Source organism: Corylus avellana, chromosome ca4 (genome assembly GCF_901000735.1).
Source record: "Corylus avellana chromosome ca4, CavTom2PMs-1.0".
In the NCBI taxonomy this organism is placed as follows: Eukaryota; Viridiplantae; Streptophyta; class Magnoliopsida; order Fagales; family Betulaceae; genus Corylus; species Corylus avellana.
This window is the reverse complement of record NC_081544.1, coordinates 20,668,357-20,690,820: the sequence shown is the minus strand read 5'-3', so window position 1 is coordinate 20,690,820 and position 22,464 is coordinate 20,668,357. Positions and strand designations below refer to the sequence as shown.

The following is a 22,464-nucleotide window of genomic DNA, read 5'->3' as shown; positions in this document are numbered from 1 at the left end:
ATGTTCTCTTTCTCTTTCAAGCTGCCAACCACTACCTCCACCATGAACAACGTAACTCCACCGTCACTGTGACCCTCACTGCTACACAACCATTAATATTGTAGCACCCAAAATAAAAAATGGTAAACAAACTTTGAAAATTAAGATTTAATAAATAAAATAGATGATTTAATATGTATTTTTGGTGGAATTACTTTGAGCACAGCGAAGCTCGTAGGTATTCTATCAAAAACGAACGAAAAATCCTTAGTTCGATGCTTTAGAATTCGAATCAGAGACATGCCATTTGAATAGAGATGGATATGTGAAGTCATATGCATCATGCAAATAGACCCCCACAGATTTAATGGTATTTTTTTTCCTCGATCTCTTCTTCAATATTAATCTTTTCACTTTTTAAAATTATTATTGGATTTTTGAAGTCATATGAGTTCTACATATGAATCATAACAGATTTAGTGATAATTTTAAAAAAGTGGAAGGATGAGAAGATGATGTATATGATACCTCGTTCCATAATGCCCCAATAGCAACCTTAGTCACAAGCGGTTCAGACTTTGAGCCTCATAATGTCTTGCTCAAAAAACCTAAGGTTCTTTCAGGGTAAGATGGCCTTTAGGGTTATTTTTGAATAACTATATATAAAAATAGAATTGTATTAGTTCTATTGTGTTTTATATATATATATATATATATATATATATATATATATAATACAAATATGATTATTTTTATCTTATCACTGTAAATTAGATCGAGAATATTGAGACAGAGTCACAGCTTGAGACTTAAAGGAAGTGTGAGGGCGTGTGGCGGGTTTGTAGCCTACGGGACCGGCCCAAGTAATATATCCCTCCCAACATCCTTATCTCAGATGATTACTAGCGTGTGTGTATATATATATATATATATATATTGCACGCCAAGAAATTGAACACGTCTTTATGGTCTCTAGTCTTTACTATTGTGATTATTTTATTTGATATCTCAGATCCCACCCAAAAAAGTAATGCCTCCACTAATTCTCACCAAGATTCTACTGATGATGATGAGATATATATGTATTTATCTAATACGAACACGCCACACGCCCCCACACTCCCTTTAAGTATACCCATTTCTCCCTGTCATTCTCCATCTCTAATCTCTATACACTTAATTGCATGCAACCAAGACACCATGGAGGCAATTTTGCATCTTCGTCTCATTTCTTTTGCTTTATTAGGAGTACTCACCGCTTCTTTGCCCCAAGCTAGGCTTCTAAATTCATCCAACTTGGAAATGTTCGTCGATCAGCTTCCACATCTTCCCAAAATCCTAGGCTTCCATCTTGTGTCTGGTATTCCCAAATCCAAGTCACTGGAGATTGGCATGTTCAAGAAGAAATGGGTAATATGCTTTTTCTTTTTCTTTTTGGTTTTGTACGAGATTCTTTTCTCTTTTTCCATTGTTGCAACGAGTTTGACTCAAGTTCTGATTCCCTCAACGAAGTTATCAACTGATGTTACTTGCTTTTGCTCTTCTCAGAAATTCCACAGAAATCTCCCTTCAACACCCGTCTACGCCTACGGTGTATCTAAGGACACCGCAACAGTTCCTGGTCCAACAATCGAGGCCCTGCATGGAATCGACACCTACGTGACGTGGCAAAATCACCTCCCTCCAAACCACATACTGCAGTGGGACACCACCATCCCAACTGCCGTACCAGCCAATAGGGGGAAGGGCATCCCTACCGTGGTCCATCTTCACGGTGGCATCGATGAGCCCGAGAGTGATGGATACTTCAGCTCATGGTTCACCGCAGGATTCAAAGAAAAGGGACCCACGTGGACCAACGAAACATATCACTACCACAACCAACAACAACCTGGAAACCTTTGGTACCATGATCATGCCATGGGGTTGACTAGAATCAACATCCTAGCTGGCTTGGCTGGGGCCTACATAATCCGCCACCCGAAACTGGAGGCCCCACTTGGACTTCCTAGCGGTGACGAATTTGATCGATCCTTGATCGTATTTGATCGTAGCTTCCGTACTACTGGTTCTATATACATGAATTCCACAGGGGATAACCCCTCCATACACCCCCATTGGCGGCCGGAATACTTTGGTGACGTTATCATAGTGAACGGGAAGGCCTGGCCACGTTTGACAGTACGACGTCGTAAGTACCGGTTTCGTATCCTAAATGCCAGCAATGCTAGGTTCTTTCGGTTCTTCTTCATCAACGGTCTTGGATTCACCCACGTGGGATCTGATTCGGCTTATCTTAACCAACCGGTCGTGACCAATGAGATTTTACTAGGCCCGTCTGAGATTGCTGACGTGGTTGTTGACTTTTCCAACTCAAAGACCGATATTGCTATCCTAGCAAATGATGCACCGTATCCCTACCCAGGTGGTAGCCCGGTCAACGAAGGGAATAGCAAGGTCATGAAGTTTATCATCCTGAATCGTCCTGAGGTTGACACGTGGAAAATTGCCAAGAAGTTGATGCATTACCCTGGTCCTGATGTATCCGGTGCATCGCACACCAGGTATATAGCTATGTACGAGTACACGAGCGCCGCTAATCAGCCAACTCATCTATATTTGAATGGGAAAACATTGGAAGAACGGGTCACAGAAACCCCAAAAGTGGGGACCACCGAAGTGTGGTACGTGATCAATCTGACGCAGGATAATCACCCCTTACACATTCATTTGGGGCTTTTTGTGGCGATGGATCAGACTGAGCTGGTGAACTTGAAAGAGTTTACAAATTGCATGATGAGAATGAACGATGCGATCAAGTGCCAAATAAGCAAGCATGCACGTGGCAAAAGGATAGAGGTGCCGGCATACGAGAAGGGGTGGAAGAACGTGTTCAAGATGCGACCCGGATTTGTGACAAAGATTTTAGTCAGATTTTCTTACATACATTCTAATGCATCGTATCCGTTTGATGCAACTGCGGCGCCAGGCTACGTATACCATTGCCATGTAAGTATTTTAAATCTCTGCTTAATTAATTCAGCAAGTTTTCGCATCATTAATATTCGTTAACTTAGAAATAATTTATTCTACATAGGTGATGCAATCCGACCAGGTTAACCTGGCCTGTTTTTGGTTTGGTCCTTTAAGATAAAATTAAAACAAAAATAGCTTTCAAAAAATTTCAAGTATTTTTCCTTTTTGTTTTTGTTTTTTCTTTTTTCATATTCTTTCTAAGAGCCAAACAGTAGATTAGATTTTAGCAGAAATGCAAGCCGTTCCTTTAAAATCCATTCTAGGAATTTAGAAAACCAAGGGTATACTTAATTTGTTCCAATGAGAATCTTGTCGCCAACTCTTGTGAGTTGGCCAGTCCATAAACAATAAGTAACCTCGCTGGTAGTTCCTAAGAAGAGACTTTTTTTAAATGTCGTTATTTTTCTTAAAACATAATAAAAACTCATGAAAAGCCTCATGTAATACTCCTTTTGTAACAATCCATCTCAATGATACAATAATGTTCGCTTTTACAACTCTAAAAACCCGACAACTTTAAAACATCTTGTTATCTAGAAGGGTGCGAGTATATATATATATATATAAGCACATTTCAATTCTTGTGGAGTTTATTTGAATAGAGAAGCAAAAAAGTAATTTGGTTTTCTAAATTTAAAGAAAATCTAAGAGAAACTATTGCTAGTGCTTTTACTCCTAATGTTTCGACATTTTTGCAATCATTGTCTTAAAATTTAAAAAGTTACAAGTCAGGTTTTTATATTTTAAAAGTTTGCAATGTCACTCCTACCATTAGGATTTACGGTTAAATCAATAAGTTAATGGGGGTGAAATGTCTCTTATACCCCTGTAAAACTTATAAAAATACAAAATTATTTTAATTAAATAATTATTTTTTTTAAAAAAAAAACGGAACAACTTGACCCATGGGTCTGCAAATTTTTATTTTTATTTATTTTTTAAAAAAAAATAAATCAAACGTATTTTGGTGTCTCGTGTTAGATTTAATAGAGGATTCTAATTAATGGATGACATTACAAAATTTTTAAACATGGCAACCTGACATTTAAATTTTTTAAACTTTAAGCGTATAATTACAAAAATGTAAAAAACTTTAGGGGTAAGTGAAGTTCGCCTTATTTTATTCTTTTATCATGCCAGATAAAAAAATCTGTTAGATAAGATTGGTTCTTTCATTTTGATTTAATATGGCCATTCAAATATACAGATCTTGGATCATGAAGACAACGAGATGATGAGGCCCTTAAAGTTAATCAATTAATTAAGAAGGGCCATGAGAAAGATGTGAAGAGCCTAACCAAGGTTGTCACACTCTAACCCTCCCTACTCGTCTTTTATACTAATTTTATAATATTTTTATTTAGTAAACTGTTATGAAACTGCTATACAATTTGATGATGTGATAGTAAAATCAATTCTTTGATCGTTATGTGCATATGAAAAAAAATATATATATATATATACATCAAAGGCTAATTTTTGCTATCACGTCATTCCAATTGTATAACAGTCTTATAACATTATACTAAATATCATTACTACTAATTTTATATGTCTCATAATCTGTAAAATTTTCTCTTTTTACATGCAGGACCATAGCTTTCTACATCCACTAAGAGCATTCACAATGGAAGAGCCATATTTTTATGTAAAATAGCTCTTCAAAACTCACTTTTATCTAGTTTAGCTAAGCCATTTTTAAGTGTCTCCACATTCGATTAGCTATATTTCTAAAAAAAAGGTGAGAAAAGATTTGGGAAAAAGATAAAGCAGGAGAGAGAAACACTAAAAAATAAAATGGCTCCCTTAAAAAGTGCTGCTACATTTAACTTTTTTTTTAGCTCTTCTAATCAAATATCTATTTTACATATATTTTTGGCTCATTCAATGTGGGAGGTTTTTTGAACATTTGAAGAGCTATTCTAGATAAAAGTAATATTTGGCTCTTCCATTGTGAATGCTCTAAGGCGATCAATCGAGAAAGAAAGAGTCTGTTGTTTGTGGAGATTGGAAATTGAATATATATATATATATATATATATATGTCGTACAATATGTATGGTGCTTACTTCTTTATATGAGTATGAATAAATTCAAATTTATGTGTATTTGGTTAAATTCAAAATTTTTAAAGCTGGTTCGGCCAGCTTTGCGAAAAAAAAAAAAAAAAGTGCTAATTCAGTTTGTGAGGAAGAGAAAATGAGAATTGAAGAAGAGAGAGAGAGACAGAGAGAGGAGTCTTTCTTCGCATTCGGCAAGCTTGAATAGTAAGTTTGGGGTTACCCTATAAAGCCTCTAACTTAATTAACCGGTTGCTACCATTTTCCTTCATCTGCATTGAAGAAATTTGGTTTTTTATTTTCGTAACAGATAATATTAGACATTCTAATTCTTTTTCCTAAATTCTTTTTCCCAAATGATCTGCTCCATTAAATAAATTTATATTGTGTTTTTTTAAAAATAAAAAATAAAAAATGAATGAGGGATCCAGATTATTTGGGAAAAAAAATTTGAAAAAAAGTGTTGGGATGCCTAACAGCCCTCTTTGGTAATTGAATAGCCAACATACACGTCTCAATCATAAACCAGAGTATTTAGCCAACTTACCTGCTAATTTTGTATTGAATTTGCAGATTGTGTAAAAAATTGCTAATCTTAGTGCACATAACAAGAAATTTGCATATTTAAAGAGACAGAACGTGAGGCAAACTCTTTATTTGTAAATGTTCAAGAGAAACTTTTGAGAGGTCATTGAGAGCTTTTGAGCATAAAAATCAGAAGATGTGCCGATAATATCCTCCCAATGTGTGATTTGAAAGTTTTCAGCTAAGGTTCAGCTGCATCCATGTTTACAAACCTACATTTTAATAGAATGCATAATGTCACTTATCAGTAGTCAGTATTAATGCATAATGTAATACAATGTTTAAATCATATTCATACTATACAACCTTAGATTTAAAAACTTCAAACATAATATAGATTTTAAAATCCACATATATATTAGGGAATAAGCATCCGTACAACCATCAAATTTAAAAACTCAATACGAACACAATTAGTTAATAAGTCATTAAAGGGACAGAGAATAAAAACATCACATAAAACGTAAATTATTCTATCAATTATCGCCGAAGGGAATGAAAGACAGTAGCCAATGACGTCGTCCCGCATTCGTCATTTGTAAGAGTATCTTCACCCAAGTTGGGTCTATGAGGGTTTTACACGCTTCCACATATGTAGAAGGAGGCAGTGAAATCTCATTAGCCAAAACATTAATTATGTCCATAATATCTTCAACAGGATCTTGGGAGGGAATGAAGGACAGTAGCCAATGACGTTGTCCTGCGTTCTTCATTTTTAAGAGTATCTTTGCCCAAGTCGGGTCTATGAGGGTTTTACACACTTCCAAATATGCAGAAGGAAGCAGTGAAATCTCATTAGCCAAAACATTAATTATGTCCACAATATCTTCAGCAGGATCTTGGGAGACAGGGGGCTTGGAAGACATAACATCCCCAGTTGATGCAACACCATTGCCGATTTTCAACTTCCGAATGACTTTTTCGTGAATGGAATCGAATTCGTTGAAAATCCAAGTGTAAACCAACTCACCATGTGAGGAACACTTGCTAGAATGCGAGGATTGCAGTGGGTCACTTTTCCTCTTTGCCTTTAATTTCCCTTTTGACTTTCATGCGGGACACTGGGACCCTTAGTTAGATCTACGATGGCCGGAAGGAGATTGTGATCTATGCAATGCTCATCACGATCGGAGTCCGCGGGGGGGTGGCTGAGGGGGGGTGGGGGTTGTGTGCTAGCATATCGGTGCTTTCCAGTGACAGTTGCCCCCGTAAAGATGTAGCATAATTTCCAATAGCTCTGAGGTGGACCATTTTCAAATTTGTAGTACTTTTTCAATTTTGGAGTCTGTAAACAAAAAAACATACATAAAGAAGAAGCACAACCTTAAATTAGTAAGTCAATGGACATAAGAATAACTAAATTTTAATATTAAAGGTAACGACTTACCGTTCGGATATGTTCCCCATTGCTCTAGAGTCGCAAAGATCATCTCAGTATCATCATCCCAATCAAACCCAATACCAAAGTTCTCTTTTCTAAGGCCTATGTAACAGGCATGCGCGTCTCTTTGGCGAGCAATTTTCATACCAACCTATTCATCCGTGTACTGAATACCGTCATCAAGTCGCTTGTTGAGCTTATGGGAAATGCGAGAAATGTAGTGTTTCCCATATGGTGGTCGAACTCCTTCTTCAAGGAATTTTCTAAGAATGTCAATTAGTTGATCCTCGTGTTGTGGTTCCCATTTCATAGCATAGTTGACCTGGGCAATGGGTGAAGGGGATGGGGTAGAAACTACGTGCTTTCAGGATATATGCTAAAAGTGACATCTATAAATAGAATAATAACATGTGACAAGTTGATTAATAGCATATATGCTAAAAATCTAAGAACCATATTCATCCCAACAATAAGATCTTATCTATGAATGCAGTTGATAATTAATGTATACAAAGAGATAAGACAACTAAACATAAAAAGGAGAACTCATTAAAAAATTTAAACACGAACACATGTAATTAAAGGACGAGCCTGATTTAACTAGAATGATCAACCAACCTTGTTGGGTTTGGATTCTCTTGTTCATAAGGAATATGCACCGTACTGACAAATAAACGGTATCCATATTAGTCGCAATAATGTGCAATAATTACTGCACATGAATCAAAGCAATCAATTAGCTCGAATCAAACCAAGACAAGATTACGAAAGATAAAAAATAAAGAAGACCATAGAGAGGGGTCAAGATTAAAAAATATTCAAAAATATATTTAGTGAAATAAGTAAACAATTTAATACACTCTAATGAATATTTAAAACATATGACTATAACTTGTAATTTATTTTTTAACGCCTTGTGTTAATTTTCTGATTCATTAGAATTATTGTTGTTTTCCATGATCTCTGATAACTATAATTATATATTATATAATCCTAAAATATGCAACACAAAATATATTTATCAAGAGTTAATTTAAAAGGTAAATCTAAATATATTTAGCTAGCCTTTGACCAATATTTGTTTTTGTTTTTTGTTTTTTCCTAAGATATAGGGACCTTCAAGAATTTCGCAAATTGTTTTAATGCCCTTTTAAGGGGATGGTTTTACAAAAATAATACGTCTATAAATCTTTACGCAGCATAAAAATAACCAAGACTCATCACCCAATTGTTTTTTTTTTTTTTTTTTTTTAAGCAATAAATGGCAAAGGGGTTACGAAGGTAGAGAGGGGGTCTTTCCCACTCACCCAATAATCATATTGAAAATAATAAATACAGCATTTCAAATTATTAAACATTCAAGGCAAACAATCACAAATGATGCCCGAAGTGTAATACAATCATAACTTAAACTCAACTTTGGCCCAATTTGTAGAGCAAATTTCTCTCTCTAATTTAAGGCTCTCTCTCCTCCATAGGCAGTTTTTAATTTTTAAACTAAAAGTTGGGACAAAGTTGAGTTTAAATTGTGCCTTAATCTTCCAGAGAGCTCAACGAAGCATCAACCCAATGAGGAATGGCGAACCTGCTGGAGGTTAAATATTCCTAATGCTGTGAAAATGTTCCTGTGGAGAGCATGCCATAATTTGCTACCAACAAAGGCTAATCTTTTCCGCCGTGGGATATGCGATAATAATCTCTGCCCAATCTGCCAAAGGGAGGAAGAAACAGTAGGACATGCTTGCTGGGACTGCCCGGCAGCTAATGACGTTTGGGGAGAAGGCAGTATTAAACTACAGAAGTGTGTATCTGGAGGGCGAGAATTCATGGAGATTTTTCAGATGGTGAAGAACCGCTGCGAGATGGCTGAGGTAGAGCTTTTTGCGATAACGGCTCGTCGCATCTGGATACGTCGAAATGAATACATCCATGAAGGAAGCTTCACACATCCCTCGCATATCATGAGGGAGGCCAACAACGCTCTGGCCTATTTCCAGAAGATTAACGACAAGACTGTACAGCAAGGACGACCAGCACCAAAGCCTGAAAGGATCAAATGGCAACCTCCACCACAAGGAAGGGTCAAAATAAATTGGGATGCAGCTGTAGATGGGAATAACAAAAGTATTGGGCTGGGGATCATAGCTCGAAATGACAAAGGATGGTTTCTGGCAGCCTTATATGCTGTGACGTTCTGCAGAGAAGAAGGCTACAGGTCGACAATTTTCGAGGGCGATGCTTTGCAAGTAGTAAACGATGTGAACTCAACGAACCAATGTCAAAGTATGCATGGTCATCTAATAGAGGATATCAAGGTAGCTCTCCAAGCCTTGAACCAAGCATGCTTTACTCATGCCAAACGGGAGGCAAATGCGGCGGCCCATGCACTAGCTGTTGGAGCTAGAAACCATGTCATAGACACGATGAGGTGGTCTTCCATACCTTCTTGTATCTATGGTATCGTAAGGAGAGAGGAATCCTTTCCCTCTTCTTGATTTTTGCTCATTTAGAGCCTGAATGAAATTCCAAAATTATTCTTCAAAAAAAAAAAAAAAAATTGTGCCTTAATCATTTTCCTTTATTTATATTGCTCGAGTAATGCTATAAGTTTTTTTTTTTCTGTCACTTCAAGAATGATGTGACTCTTAAAATTATTATTGACCTTATGATTAATCATTGTTGAATTTTGATCAAATAGTAATTTTAAGAGCAACATCATTATTTTATTATTATTATTATTATTATTTTTTTGAATTGAAGAGCCACATCATTATTAGATAAACATAAAAGTGACTTCTAAAATTACTCATATCGCTATAGTAAAAAGGGACTAAGATCTGCTCCCATACAACGTCTGTCACTGGCATCCCAGTAACTCAATCTACTAAAAAATGGACAGGAACAAGTAGTTAGTTGGGTCGATAACATCTTTAGTGATGGGACAAGGATCCTTTATATTATTTGAAATGAATAATATCAATTTTATAGTCAAGATTTAAAACTATCAGTATGTTAAGTCAATATTAAAGCGACTTTAAAAAATATTTAAAATTATAAATTAATATAAATCGGTTAAATTCACAAACTTTAAATTATGGCAATTTAAAATAGATAGCATCTCTTTAAAAAAATAAATAAATAAATAGATAGAATTATCGTCCATGGGCTTCGTCAGCTTAAGAGGTTCATAAACACAAAAACAGGTTGAGAACAAAGCGGGACTCCTTATCCTCGTTCCCTGGACGGCACAATAATCCACACGCCGGCAGAAATGGCAGTCCATCTCAACCATCCACTCCCCTCTCTCGCCGCCAAAAAACGTTTCGTCGCGAAATCCCAGACGCCCACTAAACTACGCGTCTCCTGCTTCACTTCGAACCACTCGGGCAAGGTGAGCTTCCTCGACCACTGATTCTCTTCGTCTTTTTGCTGTTTGTAAATTCAAAGAAAGGGGAGGGCAGAGAAATGAGATTGTGGTTTGTGTTTGGACGCGCAGTTTAAGAGGGACTACACGAGCGTGATGATAGTCCCGACAGGGATAGGAGCCGCCATTGGTGGATTCGCCGGCGACGCTCTGCCCGTAGCCCGCGCGCTCTCCTCCGTCGTCGATTGCCTCATCACTCACCCCAATGTAACGTGCCTCCACACTCTCACTCTGGGTTTGTTTGAATTAGGGTAGCTTGGTCATTTGCTTTGGGTCTGTAACGCGGGCTAGATGGTTTTCAGAAATTGGATTCTGCTTCATTTTCATCAGCCCTTTTGCAGGTGCTTAATGCAGCAATGCTCTACTGGCCCATGCCAAATGTTTTGTACGTTGAAGGTCATGCTCTTGACCGTTTTGCTGAAGGATCATGGGCCCTGCAGCCTGTACACCAAAATAGAGTGTGTTCTAATGCGTCTCTTTTATCCTGCAGGATAGGATTGTATTGTTAGTTTTATATAGTAACTCCCATTGTTATTATGTGTCACATGTCTCAGCCGAAAAAAAAAGAAAAAAAAAGAGGCTAAAATATATTTTTGCCCCTTCAACTTGGCCCTTGTCTAATCTAACCTCTCTGTTTTTGATTATTTTGATCACACATCTATGCCTTGCTGATGAAAGTGTGTCACATGATATTTATGTGGGCACATTACACGTTATCTTTATACCGAAGTAATTTTAAAACAATTAAGATTAAAAACAACTGAAATCTGAGGGGGGTGGCATTAGAATAGGGACAAAGCTGGGGGTGATCATACATATTATCCCCTAAAGACATGTGACAAGGTGCTGTCATGTATCAAACAGTTATTTGCTCGACCAATGTCATGTAATTGTGTATTGAACTTGTGATGTGAAGCAGGTGGGATTGGTTCTTGATGCTGGGATAGAGGAAGAGCTTCAGATACGCCATTTACAAGTGGCTGATGCTGTAAGGGCTTCCCTTGGATTGCCTATGGTGGAATATATTGTAACTGACACCCCTTTGGAGGTACCCATTTTTAGTCTAGCTTAGATATGGAGTAGAATTTGGTGAATTCACTCAGCCGGGTCGTTTTAAATAGAGCTATGCTAACAGAGGAATCATGCTAATCGAATTACATAGCATGCTTTCATTTGCTAAATGGTTTTGTTTGGGGGTCAAGTACTTAATAATTGATAAATAGGCTGTATCACATATCTGCTTGTGATCTAACTTCATGAGGGGCATGGTTATGAAAGTCTGTAAAGAGTGGGAGTGAAAAAAAGAAGAAAAAAGGCCCTGATTAGTGAGTAATCATGCTGTATTTGAGAAGTTCTTGTTATATTTCAACTTATTTCTTATAATATTTTCTTGAGTTACACGGGTCCGCGGATTACCTGACAGGGGTGGATACATGAAGTGATCCTGCTTTGGAGGGGTTCTTCATTATCAAAACAAATGTTTTCTTTAGTTTTATCTTATCACATATTTGATAGAGATTTTCTTTTTTTGACATTTTAAATATTTTTTCTCATTCATAACCAAAAGTCTTTCCTACTTCCAATTATTGTGGTTTTAGATAAATTTTGAATTGCCTAGCCATAAAAACAGATTTTTTCTTCCATTGTGAGTGCAAGAACCCAATATATCTCTTACAGGTAGAAAAGTGGGTTGATCCAAAGAGTGGGCAATCAACAGGGAGAATTAAACACCCCGAGTCATTACTGAGAGCTGTACAGACTTTAGTTAGCTGGTCAGGGGTTAATGCCATTGCAGTTGTTGGACGCTTCCCAGATGATGATGTTGAAGACACAGATGACTATCGGCAAGGAATGGTATGTCATTAATGGCTTTGGGTACTACATTGCATTGTAATTTATTTATCTATTTTTTGGTTAGGCCATACTCCTGTTACAATCATTCAATGTTGAACACAATGAGCATGTCAAGGCATGTTGTAGGTTTAAGCTGCCCAACATGTTGAACAAGCTCTTCATTATAGAAGCTTTGACTTGACGTATGAGAGCTAATTTATTTTTATTTATTTATTTATTTTTCTCTTTACAATTGAATTCTTTTCAAATATTGCAAGTTCCAGATAAATCTGAAAGTTTGGACTGAAATAACTTGTATGCTAACTTTTCTACTTCCCATGCTACCTCTCTTTCCTTTCAAACATGTCCATGATTACTTTTAGAATATTTATAATCAAAATTCAGCTAAATACCATTTATATTAATTCCTGTACTCCTTAGTTTTGTTTTGTTTTGTTTTTTTTTTTATCTTGGTAATAGTTCTGGATGTCAACTTTGTGTCTATGGTTGTGGGTTGATGTGGTTCATTAAGTGTATGAGAGCAATGCTTGAGTCATTTTCTACCCCATAACTTGTAGGAAGAGCATCAGCGTGGTGCACATAGGTGTGGTTTCTGTCATTGAAACACCACTTTGCTACCAAGTTGGCTTTGATTTACTTCATAAGGTGATCCAAAAACTTGGCATCTTTGGCCGTTTCAGTTCATGATGGGTTTTTAGCTGAAGCAACTTCAGTTCATTTCATACTATTCAGGTTCATATCTCACTATGCCTTGTTCTCTTTCCTTTGCAGGGAATAGATCTATTGGCAGGAGTGGAGGCGGTTATAAGTCATTTGGTGGTGCAGGAATTCCAAATTCCTTGTGCACATGCTCCTGCATTATCACCCTTTCCCCTGAGCCTATCGCTGTGCCCAAAAGCGGCTGCTGAGGAGGTCAGCAACTCTTAAGATAACAAAGAAAGTATAAGCTTTTAAAATATAGGGGTGAATATCTCTCTCTCTCTCTCTCTCTCTCTCTCTCTCTTGTGTGTATGTGAGTGCATATGATCATCAAATCATTCTCAAGTAAGGTACTCAACTGGTTAGCATTATACCATATCGCTATGCTTATTATCAGAAGACTAAGGTTGAAAAAGTTGTGTAGGAGTTATTGGAATCAAGAATCATCATTGGACCAAGTCAGAGTCCTTTCTCCTTTTCCATTTTGTTAGTCAGATTGCCTGATGGAAGCCGGAGGATGTGTATAGATTATTGGGCCCTAAATCAAGAAACTATTAAATATAAGTTCTCAATTCCTGTTGTTGATGAATTATTAGATGAATTGTATGGAGCTACAATACTTTCAAAATATTAGACCTTAGATCGGGATACCGTTAGATTAGGGTTAGACTGGAGGCCCAAAATTGTCTTTATGACTCATTCGGAGTGTTAGAATATAAATTAAATCATTAAATTCATTTCTTCCTATCTGCTTAAGCTTTTAGGACAAGTAGTGATTTAATATGGTATCAGAGTAAAGGTTCTGAGTTTGAGCCCTATTTCGGTCATTCACCTCCCATTTCAATTAAATATCCTACGTGTTGGGCCTCCCTTATTAAGGGGGAGTTTAGACCCACACTTGAGGGGGAGTGTTCTTATTTAAATTAAATGATTAAATTTATTTTTTCCAATCAACTTAAGGTTTTGAGACAAATAGTGATTTAACAAGGGGCACTATTAGGTTTTAGTAATGCCCCTCAACTTTCAAGGTTTAATGAATGGCATTTTCAAACCCTGTCTAAGAAAATTTGTCCCTAGTATTTTTTATGACATCCTGGTCTACAACAAGACCATAGAAGATCACTTGAAACATTTAATGCTAGTGTTAAAAATCTTATAGCAGCATGAGTTATACGCTAAAAGATCAGAATGTAGATTTGGTTGTAAGGAAGTGGATTATTTGGGGCAACTAATTTCGAAAGGAGTCAAGGTAGACCTAGTTAAAATTGAAGCTATGGTAAAATGGCCATTTCCTAAAACTTTAAAGCCTTTAGGGGTTTTTAGGCTTGACAGGATACTACAGAAAAATTATCAAGAACTATAGGTTAATTATTGCCCCACTCACAAATTGCTCAAGAAAAATTATTTTTTGGTGTACTGAGAGGACCAAAGAGGCCTTCTTACAGCGTTTAGGGGTTTTTAGGTTTGACAGGATACTATAGAAAAATTATCAAGCACCATGGGTTAATTATTGCCCCTCGTAAATTGCTCAAGAAAAATTATTTTTTGTGTACTAATAGGGCCAAAGAGGCCTACTTACAGCTCAAAACTGCTGTCACTAGTCCACCTAGCCTTACACCGCCTGATATTCTGAACATTTTGTCATTGAGTGTGATGCTTCAGGTGAATTAGTGCAATTTTAATGCAGGATGGAAAACTGATTGCTTTCTTGAGCAAAGAATTAAAGGAAGGGCTTTGCAACTCTCAACTTATGAGGAGTTATTAGTCTAAGTGTGTGCAAATTAGAAATGGAGGCCATATTTATTGGGTCGACCCTTCAAAATAAAAAGTGATCAATAAAGTCTAAAATTTTTGTTGGAGCAAAATGTAGGATCCTCATAACGACAAAAATGGATCTCAAAACTGCCCTTTTTCCTCGCCTAAAGCATCACACTCAATGATAAAATATTTTGAAAAATCCGGCAGTGTAAGAACAAGTAGACTTCTGACAACGGTTTTGAGCTTTAGGAAAGCCTTTTTAGCTCTGTCTGTCCGCATCAATAATTTCTTTTTGAGAAATTCTGTGAGAGAGGCAGCAATTAACCCAGAGTTCTTGCTAAATTTTCTTTATTATCCAATCAAACCTAAAACCCCCCTTGAAGGAATCTAACATTCCCCTGGCACCCACATTCTTAGGAATGTGATGCTTGAGAATCTGGATTTTTAGGAATGTGACTGTTACTAAGTTTGGGAATTCGGAATACGATAGGATTCTCGGGAATATGAGATTCCCATGTTTGGTATATTCTTAGACATCTTGTTGAAATTATTTATTCTTTTCATCCTTATGTTTCTCTCTTCAAGTGTATAAGCTGTTTGATACAAAATTATTTACAATTTTAAGAAAAAGATGACAAGGAAGAAAAGGTATATATAAACTGTGGTATTTTTATTTTTTATTTATTTATTTATTTTTTCATTTTCCAATATACAGTTTGTCTATACTATTTGATTTATTTTCTTTATTTTTCATCTATAACCAAATAAGTCCTGTTCATTTCCATTTTTTGTGGAATAAAACTGTCTCACTTTAATATACAAATTTAATGTTCATTTTCCTGTTTCGTGGAATAAAATAGTTCTTCACTTTTGTACACAAATTTTACAAATGGTCATAATCAAACCCAAAAAGTAGCATTAAAAAATGGCAATAACAAATTTTATATACAACGAAATGTGTGCATTTTTGTCATTTAAAATAAAGCAAACTTTCCTATGGCTAAGGAAATATGAATTCACATATCTTTAGAAGGGAATCCAGATTCCCAGCAATAGGCAGTTGGGAGGGAATCCATATTCCCCTGGCTATCTGGATTCCCTTCACTTGAATGTTACCAAACGAGGTAGTCTTTTAAGATTCCCAGGAATCTTAAAAGATTACCCCCATCCAAACGCCTCATAAAGTTTTAGGAAAATGCCATTTTACAATAGCTTCCATTTTAACTGGGCTGCCTTGACTCCTTTTGAGGTTAGATGCCCCAAGTAATACATGTTCTTACAACCAAATCTACATTTTGATCTTTCAGCATATAACTGACGCCGCTGCTGTTAAAACCCTTAATTGCTTCAAGTGATCTTCTAGGGTCTTGTTGTAGACCAGGATGTCATAAAAAATTATTATGACCAATTTTTTTAGATAGGGTTTGAAATGTCATTCATTAACCCTTGAAAGGTTGAGGGGGCATTAGTAAGCTTAGAAGGTAATTACTAAAAGCTCATAGTGCCCCTTTAGTTTTGAAAATATTGTAGCTCCATACAATTCATCTAATAATTGATCAACAACAAGAATTGGAAACTTATCTTCAACAGTTTCTTGATTTAGGGCGTGGTAGTGCATGCACATCCTCCAGCTTCCAGCAACTTTCCTGACTAGCAAAACAGGAGGAGAAAGGACTCTAACTTGGTCTGATGACTCCTGATTCTAGTAATTCCCAAACGATTTTTTCAATCTCAGTCTTGTGTTAATAAGGATAGTGATATGGTCTAATGCTAACTGGTTTAGTACCTTCCTTGACAATGATTTGATGATCATAACTCCTGGATGGAAGCAGCCCTTTAGGTTCTTTAAAAACTTCTTTCAATTCCTCCAAAAGCTTAGAAATGAGGTCACTTTCCTTCCTTGCACAAAAACTTCTTTTTCAAAATAATATATAAAATTGCAAAATCAGCCCCTTTCTGTTCATCTTAGTAGATTTACAAAATCTTTCTCTGTCCATAAGAGTTGATTCAGCCCTTTAAGTTTTATAGTTCTCCCATTACAGAATTCCATTGTAAAGAATAGAGCCGAAGATTCCCAGCCACTTGACTCCAAGCATCATGTCACAACCAGATATGGTTAAAGACGCATCGACTTTGAAGAAATTACTCTGCACATTTAAAGCTAGCCACATTCTTACACTTTCCTGCACTAAGGATTCTTCACCATCGGCTACCTTTTTCAGAGGAATTGATGCATAAATGACTATTTCTAACAATTCTTGGATCTAAGAAGTTGTGAGTATTTCCAGTATCCACCAGAATAACCATCCACACATTCTTGACATTGTCCCACAATCTCATGTTCTTGGAATTTGGAGACCCCAAGATTGATTGCAATGATATTAGGGGCAAATCTGCCATTAAATCAACAACTTCTCTAGTTTCATCTATCTCTCCCCTTGCTGACTTAGTTCCTCTTGGTTCCACTCTAGTCTTTCCATCACAAACAACTTAGGCCCCTCACAATTATGACCCTGGTGCCATTTGAGCTGGTGAAATTCTTTGAATGAGGATAGAGAGTTTCTGAATTCCCTTTGTTACACTTTGCAGGAAATTTCCCTGAATTGTCCCCATCCGTCTCAAATTCCTTCTATTAGTATTCACATATTCTTCTTGCATCGTTGCTAACCCAAAGGCTGCATTGAGAGTGGTAGGGTTAAGCATTCTTACGAGAAGCCTAATGTCATCCCTAAGACCACTTCAAAAGCAACTCAATATGTTTTTTTTACTTATCAAAAAAAAAAGCAACTCAATATGTTTTTCTGATAAGCCTTTAATACAGTTAGATATCAACTCAAATTGAGTGTTGTAGGTTGCCACCGAAGCTGTCTGTTTAAGCCGAGTAAGAGCCTCCATTGGGTCATCACAAGCGTCAGGCCCTAATCAGACCTATAGGGCTCTAATAAAGGCTTCCCAACTTGTACAACATCCTGATTCTTCAGCATCCTGAAACAACACCAATGCATCTCGTCCATGTGAAAAGAGGCCATTAAAATTCTTTGATGTTGTGGTGTTTGATAATAAATAAATAAATAAAGTTATTTAGATTCAGTTGTTTTCTGGACCAAATAGAATCTCATGCCCCAATAAAAGAGAGGTAGAGTGTAAGATCTTGGGTGGAATGCCATGGGGTACATAAATTTTATTTATCTATATATATCTGCAGTTTACTGTTGAAGGAAGGCAATAATATGTATTCATAGCTAGGGATGTCTTATATTAGTCTTTGTGACAATTTAGCATAAAATTATCAGGGGGTTCATAGTTTTGGATAATTGTTTCTTGCCTCATGTATGCTGGTAATGTGGACTATTTACTCTCCAAGTATGCCAATAATTTATTGATACCAAAGCTGTGTTCTGATTAAATATAAAGATAAAAAGATATACTTAAGAAAAGGGTGTGGCATGTGCGATCAGCAATACATTATGAAGGGAAACATTTATAAGTCATCAGATGAAATATTCATGAATCAAATTGTAGAGTAACAAGTTGTTTTAATAAAAAAGAGGTCATGTTCACTGATTACTGGAGAGAGTAGAAAGGATAAATAAAAAATGGGTTTGTAAAAATGCTAGTGCAGCACAATTATTCTTGTCATCTTGAAGAACATATAGGCAACTAAGATGATATGGAGCTATGTAGATCAAGCTTTTGCTTTACTGGTGTGAAGAGGTGGGAAAATGCAAGGATCTAAAAGGTGAAGAGGAAATTAAAAAGTGAAAATCGATAGGGTTAGAAGATAACAAAAATTCTCAGGCTTTTGCTGAAAGCTTGATGTTTTGTTTAGTGAAGGCTTTTCTCTATGTTGTGGGGGTAGATTCTGGAGATGTGATTGGGAAGGCCCCACTTGTTTTTGCAGTTGCAAAACGGCATTTACTTGATTTCAATAGATAGCCTATTAACATCATAAGTATAATGCCAAGCAGCCTTGTTCAACTTCACGATTATACTTCTTTCCTTGACTTTGTGTTACAGAACAAATGGAGTTAAATTTGTAGAACATAGGATCCATGGGAAGTATTTATACCTTTGTAGGATATACGAAATGGAAGGAAAAGAAACAACAAACATGTATGGATGTAAAAAGCTTCTCTTGTTCTTTTCTTCACAAAGAGTTGTATGACATATTACAAAGTACATAAAATTATCTTTCCAAATACAGAGCATTGGAAAAGAAATAAATAAATTTTCTTCTCCATGGATGCCTACCATGTCTAGGCTTTTTCAGGTTGATTTTTGTGAGTTAACATCTCTCTTTCTATCTTATGTATTCTTACATGCCAATCCTGTGCAACAGTTAGGACACACATTCTTGCCATGTGTGCTTGCTGGGCTAAGTAATGCACCACAATACCTGGTGAAGAACAATGAGTCCCTGGAAAAGGGTTGCATATTGGCAAGTGATGTTGATAGTGTTGTTCTTCCTATAGATGCTTGTGGAGGAGAGGGTGCTCTTGCTTTTGCAAGAAGCAAAAGGAACAAGGTATAAATATGAGACATATCTATTCTCACGCTTTCTTCTTTTCCTGATTAATAATGGTGGTTGAATACGGAAAAAGCAAATTGGCATGTTGGAACTTTGGCTTCTGTAGTCACCTCTATCCATCTTACACCCTCTTTGATTTTGATGATGAGCAATCAGGTTTTAACTACCAGTTGCTTAATTATTACTAACGTTGATTTTCTTACAGACACTTATTATTGCTGTGGAGGAAAATGAAACAGTTCTCAATGATACACCAGATAAAGTTGGGATTGAAGCGGTATGCATTCTAATTCTTGTACATCATTTTCTAGTTCTTTCTATGAATAAGTTGGTGTTGTTGTTCTCGTGTTGGTATGCCTTCAAATTTGTCTCAAGAAGTTGGTACCACCTGCCATTAATTAGGATTTACCATATCAATGAACTTGCTTAAGTCCAAGTGAACTTCGTCAATGGACCACTTCTACCCTGACCTGCATCCATACTTCTTTTTCCAGTATGCCTAGAGTTGTGAGCCTAGAGTTGTGAGACCAGCATACGATTTACTGTCGTTATTACTGTTACTATCTATCCTTAAAATAGTGGGCACTAATATTTTCTTTGTGGGTGAAGTTATATAAGGGTCTATTTAAGACTTATTTTTATTTTTTGGAATTAGGTTCTGAAGCAATACCTAGATACATTTATTATTCTTGTTTAAACAAAGATTTTGGAGAAAAGGACAATTGGATACTATAATTTGTACAAGGTACAACATTTGTATGTCATACAATTTTATGAAAGTCATGAACTTAGATTAGATTGAGATATACAATTTGCGATAAAAATAGGGGGAAAATGGGAAAGCGGAAGAGACAAAAAAGAAAAAGAGTCAAATCCCCTAATAGGGTATTGAGAAAACTATCCTAGTGACAGTTGGAAATCATTTTTCCATCTTATTATAATATTTTATATTATTCTCTAATATTATGTCTTCTTCTAGAGTTTATTCCGTACTTTAATTATTCTAGATTTACTTGTTCACTGCTGGGTCTTTCTATTAAATAGATAACTTTAATACAGTGCAGATGTAGCTCTAAAATCCTTCCGCTGGTTTTCCATCCAAAATTGTATCATTTGTTAATGTCACGGCAACATTTTTGCCACTTCAAAATAAAATATTAATTTTTTAGTAATTTTAGTAAAAAATCAAAAAAAAAAAAAAAAAAAGTTGAAAAAGGGAAGAAAAAAAGAAAAAAGAAAAACCCCACCGCTGGGGGATGGATTGTGGCCACCCCTAGCTCCTATGGGGGTGGCCCGTAAACCACTTGCAGGCCAGCCCCATGTGGGGGAACACTAACAGACGACACACTTTTGGACGGAAAACTATGGGACACCTTTTTGAAATACGTAATGCAATCAAAACAGAAGAAAAAAAAAAAAAAAAAACATTTGAAGTGTTATCTGTTATAGCGCTTTGACTCAGGAATTGCTCAAAAATACCCTATATTTTATCCCATCATATATTTCTACACATCTGAACATATCATAAAGTGATTTGTTCCAAATGAAGTGCATGTATCATAACGGAATTCAATCTCTCATACAGGTCAAGGTCTCAAACTATTGGGAAGCCATTGGTGTCATTGCAGCTCACAAGGCAGGAATAGACCCACATTCTCTCAGAAGGGACAAAATAAACAACATCCCGTGCACTCCCACAGCTAATGGTTATGCATTTTCAAGTACCATGCGGATCACCTGATTAAAGTTGAGAAATTATTTAAAAATTATTCTGACTCATGGCCCAGTAAGTCTGATCATTATTATACATTTTGTCAATTGATATGAAGGAAACATAAAGCATAAAAGGTTCATTATTGTTTTTCATGTTTGCTAGAAAAGAAAAGAAAAAAAGTCTACTGATATTCAACATGTTGTTCTTAATTAAATTGTGATCAAAACATTCTGCAGTCTTATTTGCTTGCAGCTATGGGATTGGTAGGTCGGTAGAATGCATGGGCAATCAGCAACTTTGAATGTCCATTTCAAGCTCTTAGCTGGTTGACAATGATGTAAGCCATCTTGAAAGTAGCACGTATGGAGCTCGACAGCCGCATCAAAGTCATCAATGAGGGTATGTAGCTGACATCTCATTTGAAGGAAATTGAAAGAGATTGAATAGAAATGAATTCGAAGGATTTTTCGGGTAGGGTTAAAATTCAGGAAGACAGATTGAAATTGTGTGTTGAACTTTCCGACACCGTTCCATATTTATAGGATGTAATACGTACAACTCTTCACCAAAAATTGCATTGTTTCTCTTTTTATAACTTCTATAGAGGTTATCATATTTCATGAAGATATTTTCGCGTCGGGATGACCATGCGTTATGGTGTGATCATCCCATACATCATTTTTTTTTAGTGTTAGGTTAATTATGGATGTAATTTTGTAACAAACATGGTTTTTTTTTTGGGGGGGGATAATGCTAGACATCTCAAGGGATTCTTCTCAAAATGCTTCCCTAATGATATGGCAAGCATTTTTTTCTTAAAAAATTATCGTTCTCTCTCCTTTGTCTTACGTTCCTTCTCAAAATAGTGTTTTTCACATTTGTGAAGAATTTTGGGACACCTAGCAGCTTTTTTTTTTTTTTTTTTTAATCTGATTCTATTTTTACCTGTACCGATTATCTGATGACCAAAAAGTGATGGGATTCTCTTTTCTGAAAAGAAAGCCTCTACCTTTCTATCAAGAAAGAGACAAGACAAAAAAGTGAAAAAGTTAACCTAGGTCCAATAATTCGTCATGATTTAATCTTACTGGGCCTCGCACATCTATCATTTATGTCACAATCTAACTTGCCAAAAACTCCCGTTGCATTCCCATTCAATTGAGTTGCTTAGATTTTTTCTTTTCTTAATAACGGACGATCGAATAGTTTATGGGTATGGCTATAGTAGCATAGTTGTATAAAAGTGAAATGAGAGTTGAGTATATAGCATTATTAAAAAAATACAAAAATAAAAAGGTTAGAACCGTCCTACTTAGGGGAAAAAATAAAACTAAAGTTCAAGATCTATATTGTTCTTAGAGCACTAGCAACTAAGGGTGTACAAGCGTGGCAGTTATTAATCGATAATAACTTCTAACCGTATAATTGAAACCCTATAACCTCATA

General features: G+C 36.1%; 3 protein-coding genes across 7 annotated transcripts; all 3 read left to right on the top strand.

Annotated features, from left to right (window-relative positions):
• The first annotated feature begins 1,179 nt into the window (after positions 1-1,179).
• On the top strand, positions 1,180-4,822 carry LOC132178195 (multicopper oxidase LPR1-like). Its single transcript, XM_059590645.1, has 4 exons — positions 1,180-1,389; positions 1,528-2,988; positions 4,223-4,317; positions 4,607-4,822. Exons 1-3 carry the CDS (start codon positions 1,180-1,182, stop codon positions 4,274-4,276), a joined length of 1,725 nt encoding a protein of 574 aa, XP_059446628.1. The 3' UTR covers positions 4,277-4,317; positions 4,607-4,822.
• Positions 4,823-8,660: 3,838 nt separating this feature from the next.
• On the top strand, positions 8,661-9,536 carry LOC132178194 (uncharacterized). Its single transcript, XM_059590644.1, has one exon. The coding sequence runs from the start codon at positions 8,661-8,663 to the stop codon at positions 9,534-9,536; it is 876 nt and encodes a 291-aa protein (XP_059446627.1).
• Positions 9,537-10,239: 703 nt separating this feature from the next.
• LOC132179246 (uncharacterized) lies at positions 10,240-21,642 on the top strand. Of its 5 annotated transcripts, none has more exons than XM_059591927.1 (10): positions 10,240-10,432; positions 10,538-10,672; positions 10,807-10,923; positions 11,385-11,513; positions 12,143-12,319; positions 13,091-13,231; positions 19,116-19,301; positions 19,510-19,581; positions 20,890-21,090; positions 21,255-21,642. In XM_059591927.1, the coding sequence occupies exons 1-9, from the start codon at positions 10,313-10,315 to the stop codon at positions 21,043-21,045; spliced, it is 1,233 nt and encodes a 410-aa protein (XP_059447910.1). In that variant the 5' UTR covers positions 10,240-10,312; the 3' UTR covers positions 21,046-21,090; positions 21,255-21,642. The 5 variants fall into 5 exon arrangements, with proteins under 5 accessions (XP_059447910.1, XP_059447909.1, XP_059447908.1 ...); XM_059591926.1 differs by having other exon boundaries at positions 11,382-11,513; positions 20,890-21,050; positions 21,271-21,642; XM_059591925.1 differs by having other exon boundaries at positions 11,382-11,513; positions 20,890-21,050.
• Positions 21,643-22,464: the final 822 nt, after the last annotated feature.

Bases quoted from the DNA above. Each gene is read 5' to 3' on its own strand.
- LOC132178194 (XM_059590644.1), top strand. From the start codon at position 8,661: ATGTTCCTGTGGAGAGCATGCCATAATTTGCTACCAACAAAGGCTAAT.
- LOC132178195 (XM_059590645.1), top strand. From the start codon at position 1,180: ATGGAGGCAATTTTGCATCTTCGTCTCATTTCTTTTGCTTTATTAGGA. The intron at 1,390-1,527 runs GTAATATGCTTT...TGCTCTTCTCAG, and splicing joins GCATGTTCAAGAAGAAATGG to AAATTCCACAGAAATCTCCC. The intron at 2,989-4,222 runs GTAAGTATTTTA...TCAAATATACAG, and splicing joins GCTACGTATACCATTGCCAT to ATCTTGGATCATGAAGACAA.
- LOC132179246 (XM_059591926.1), top strand. From the start codon at position 10,313: ATGGCAGTCCATCTCAACCATCCACTCCCCTCTCTCGCCGCCAAAAAA. The intron at 13,232-19,115 runs GTCAGCAACTCT...CCTGTGCAACAG, and splicing joins CAAAAGCGGCTGCTGAGGAG to TTAGGACACACATTCTTGCC. The intron at 19,302-19,509 runs GTATAAATATGA...ATTTTCTTACAG, and splicing joins CAAGAAGCAAAAGGAACAAG to ACACTTATTATTGCTGTGGA.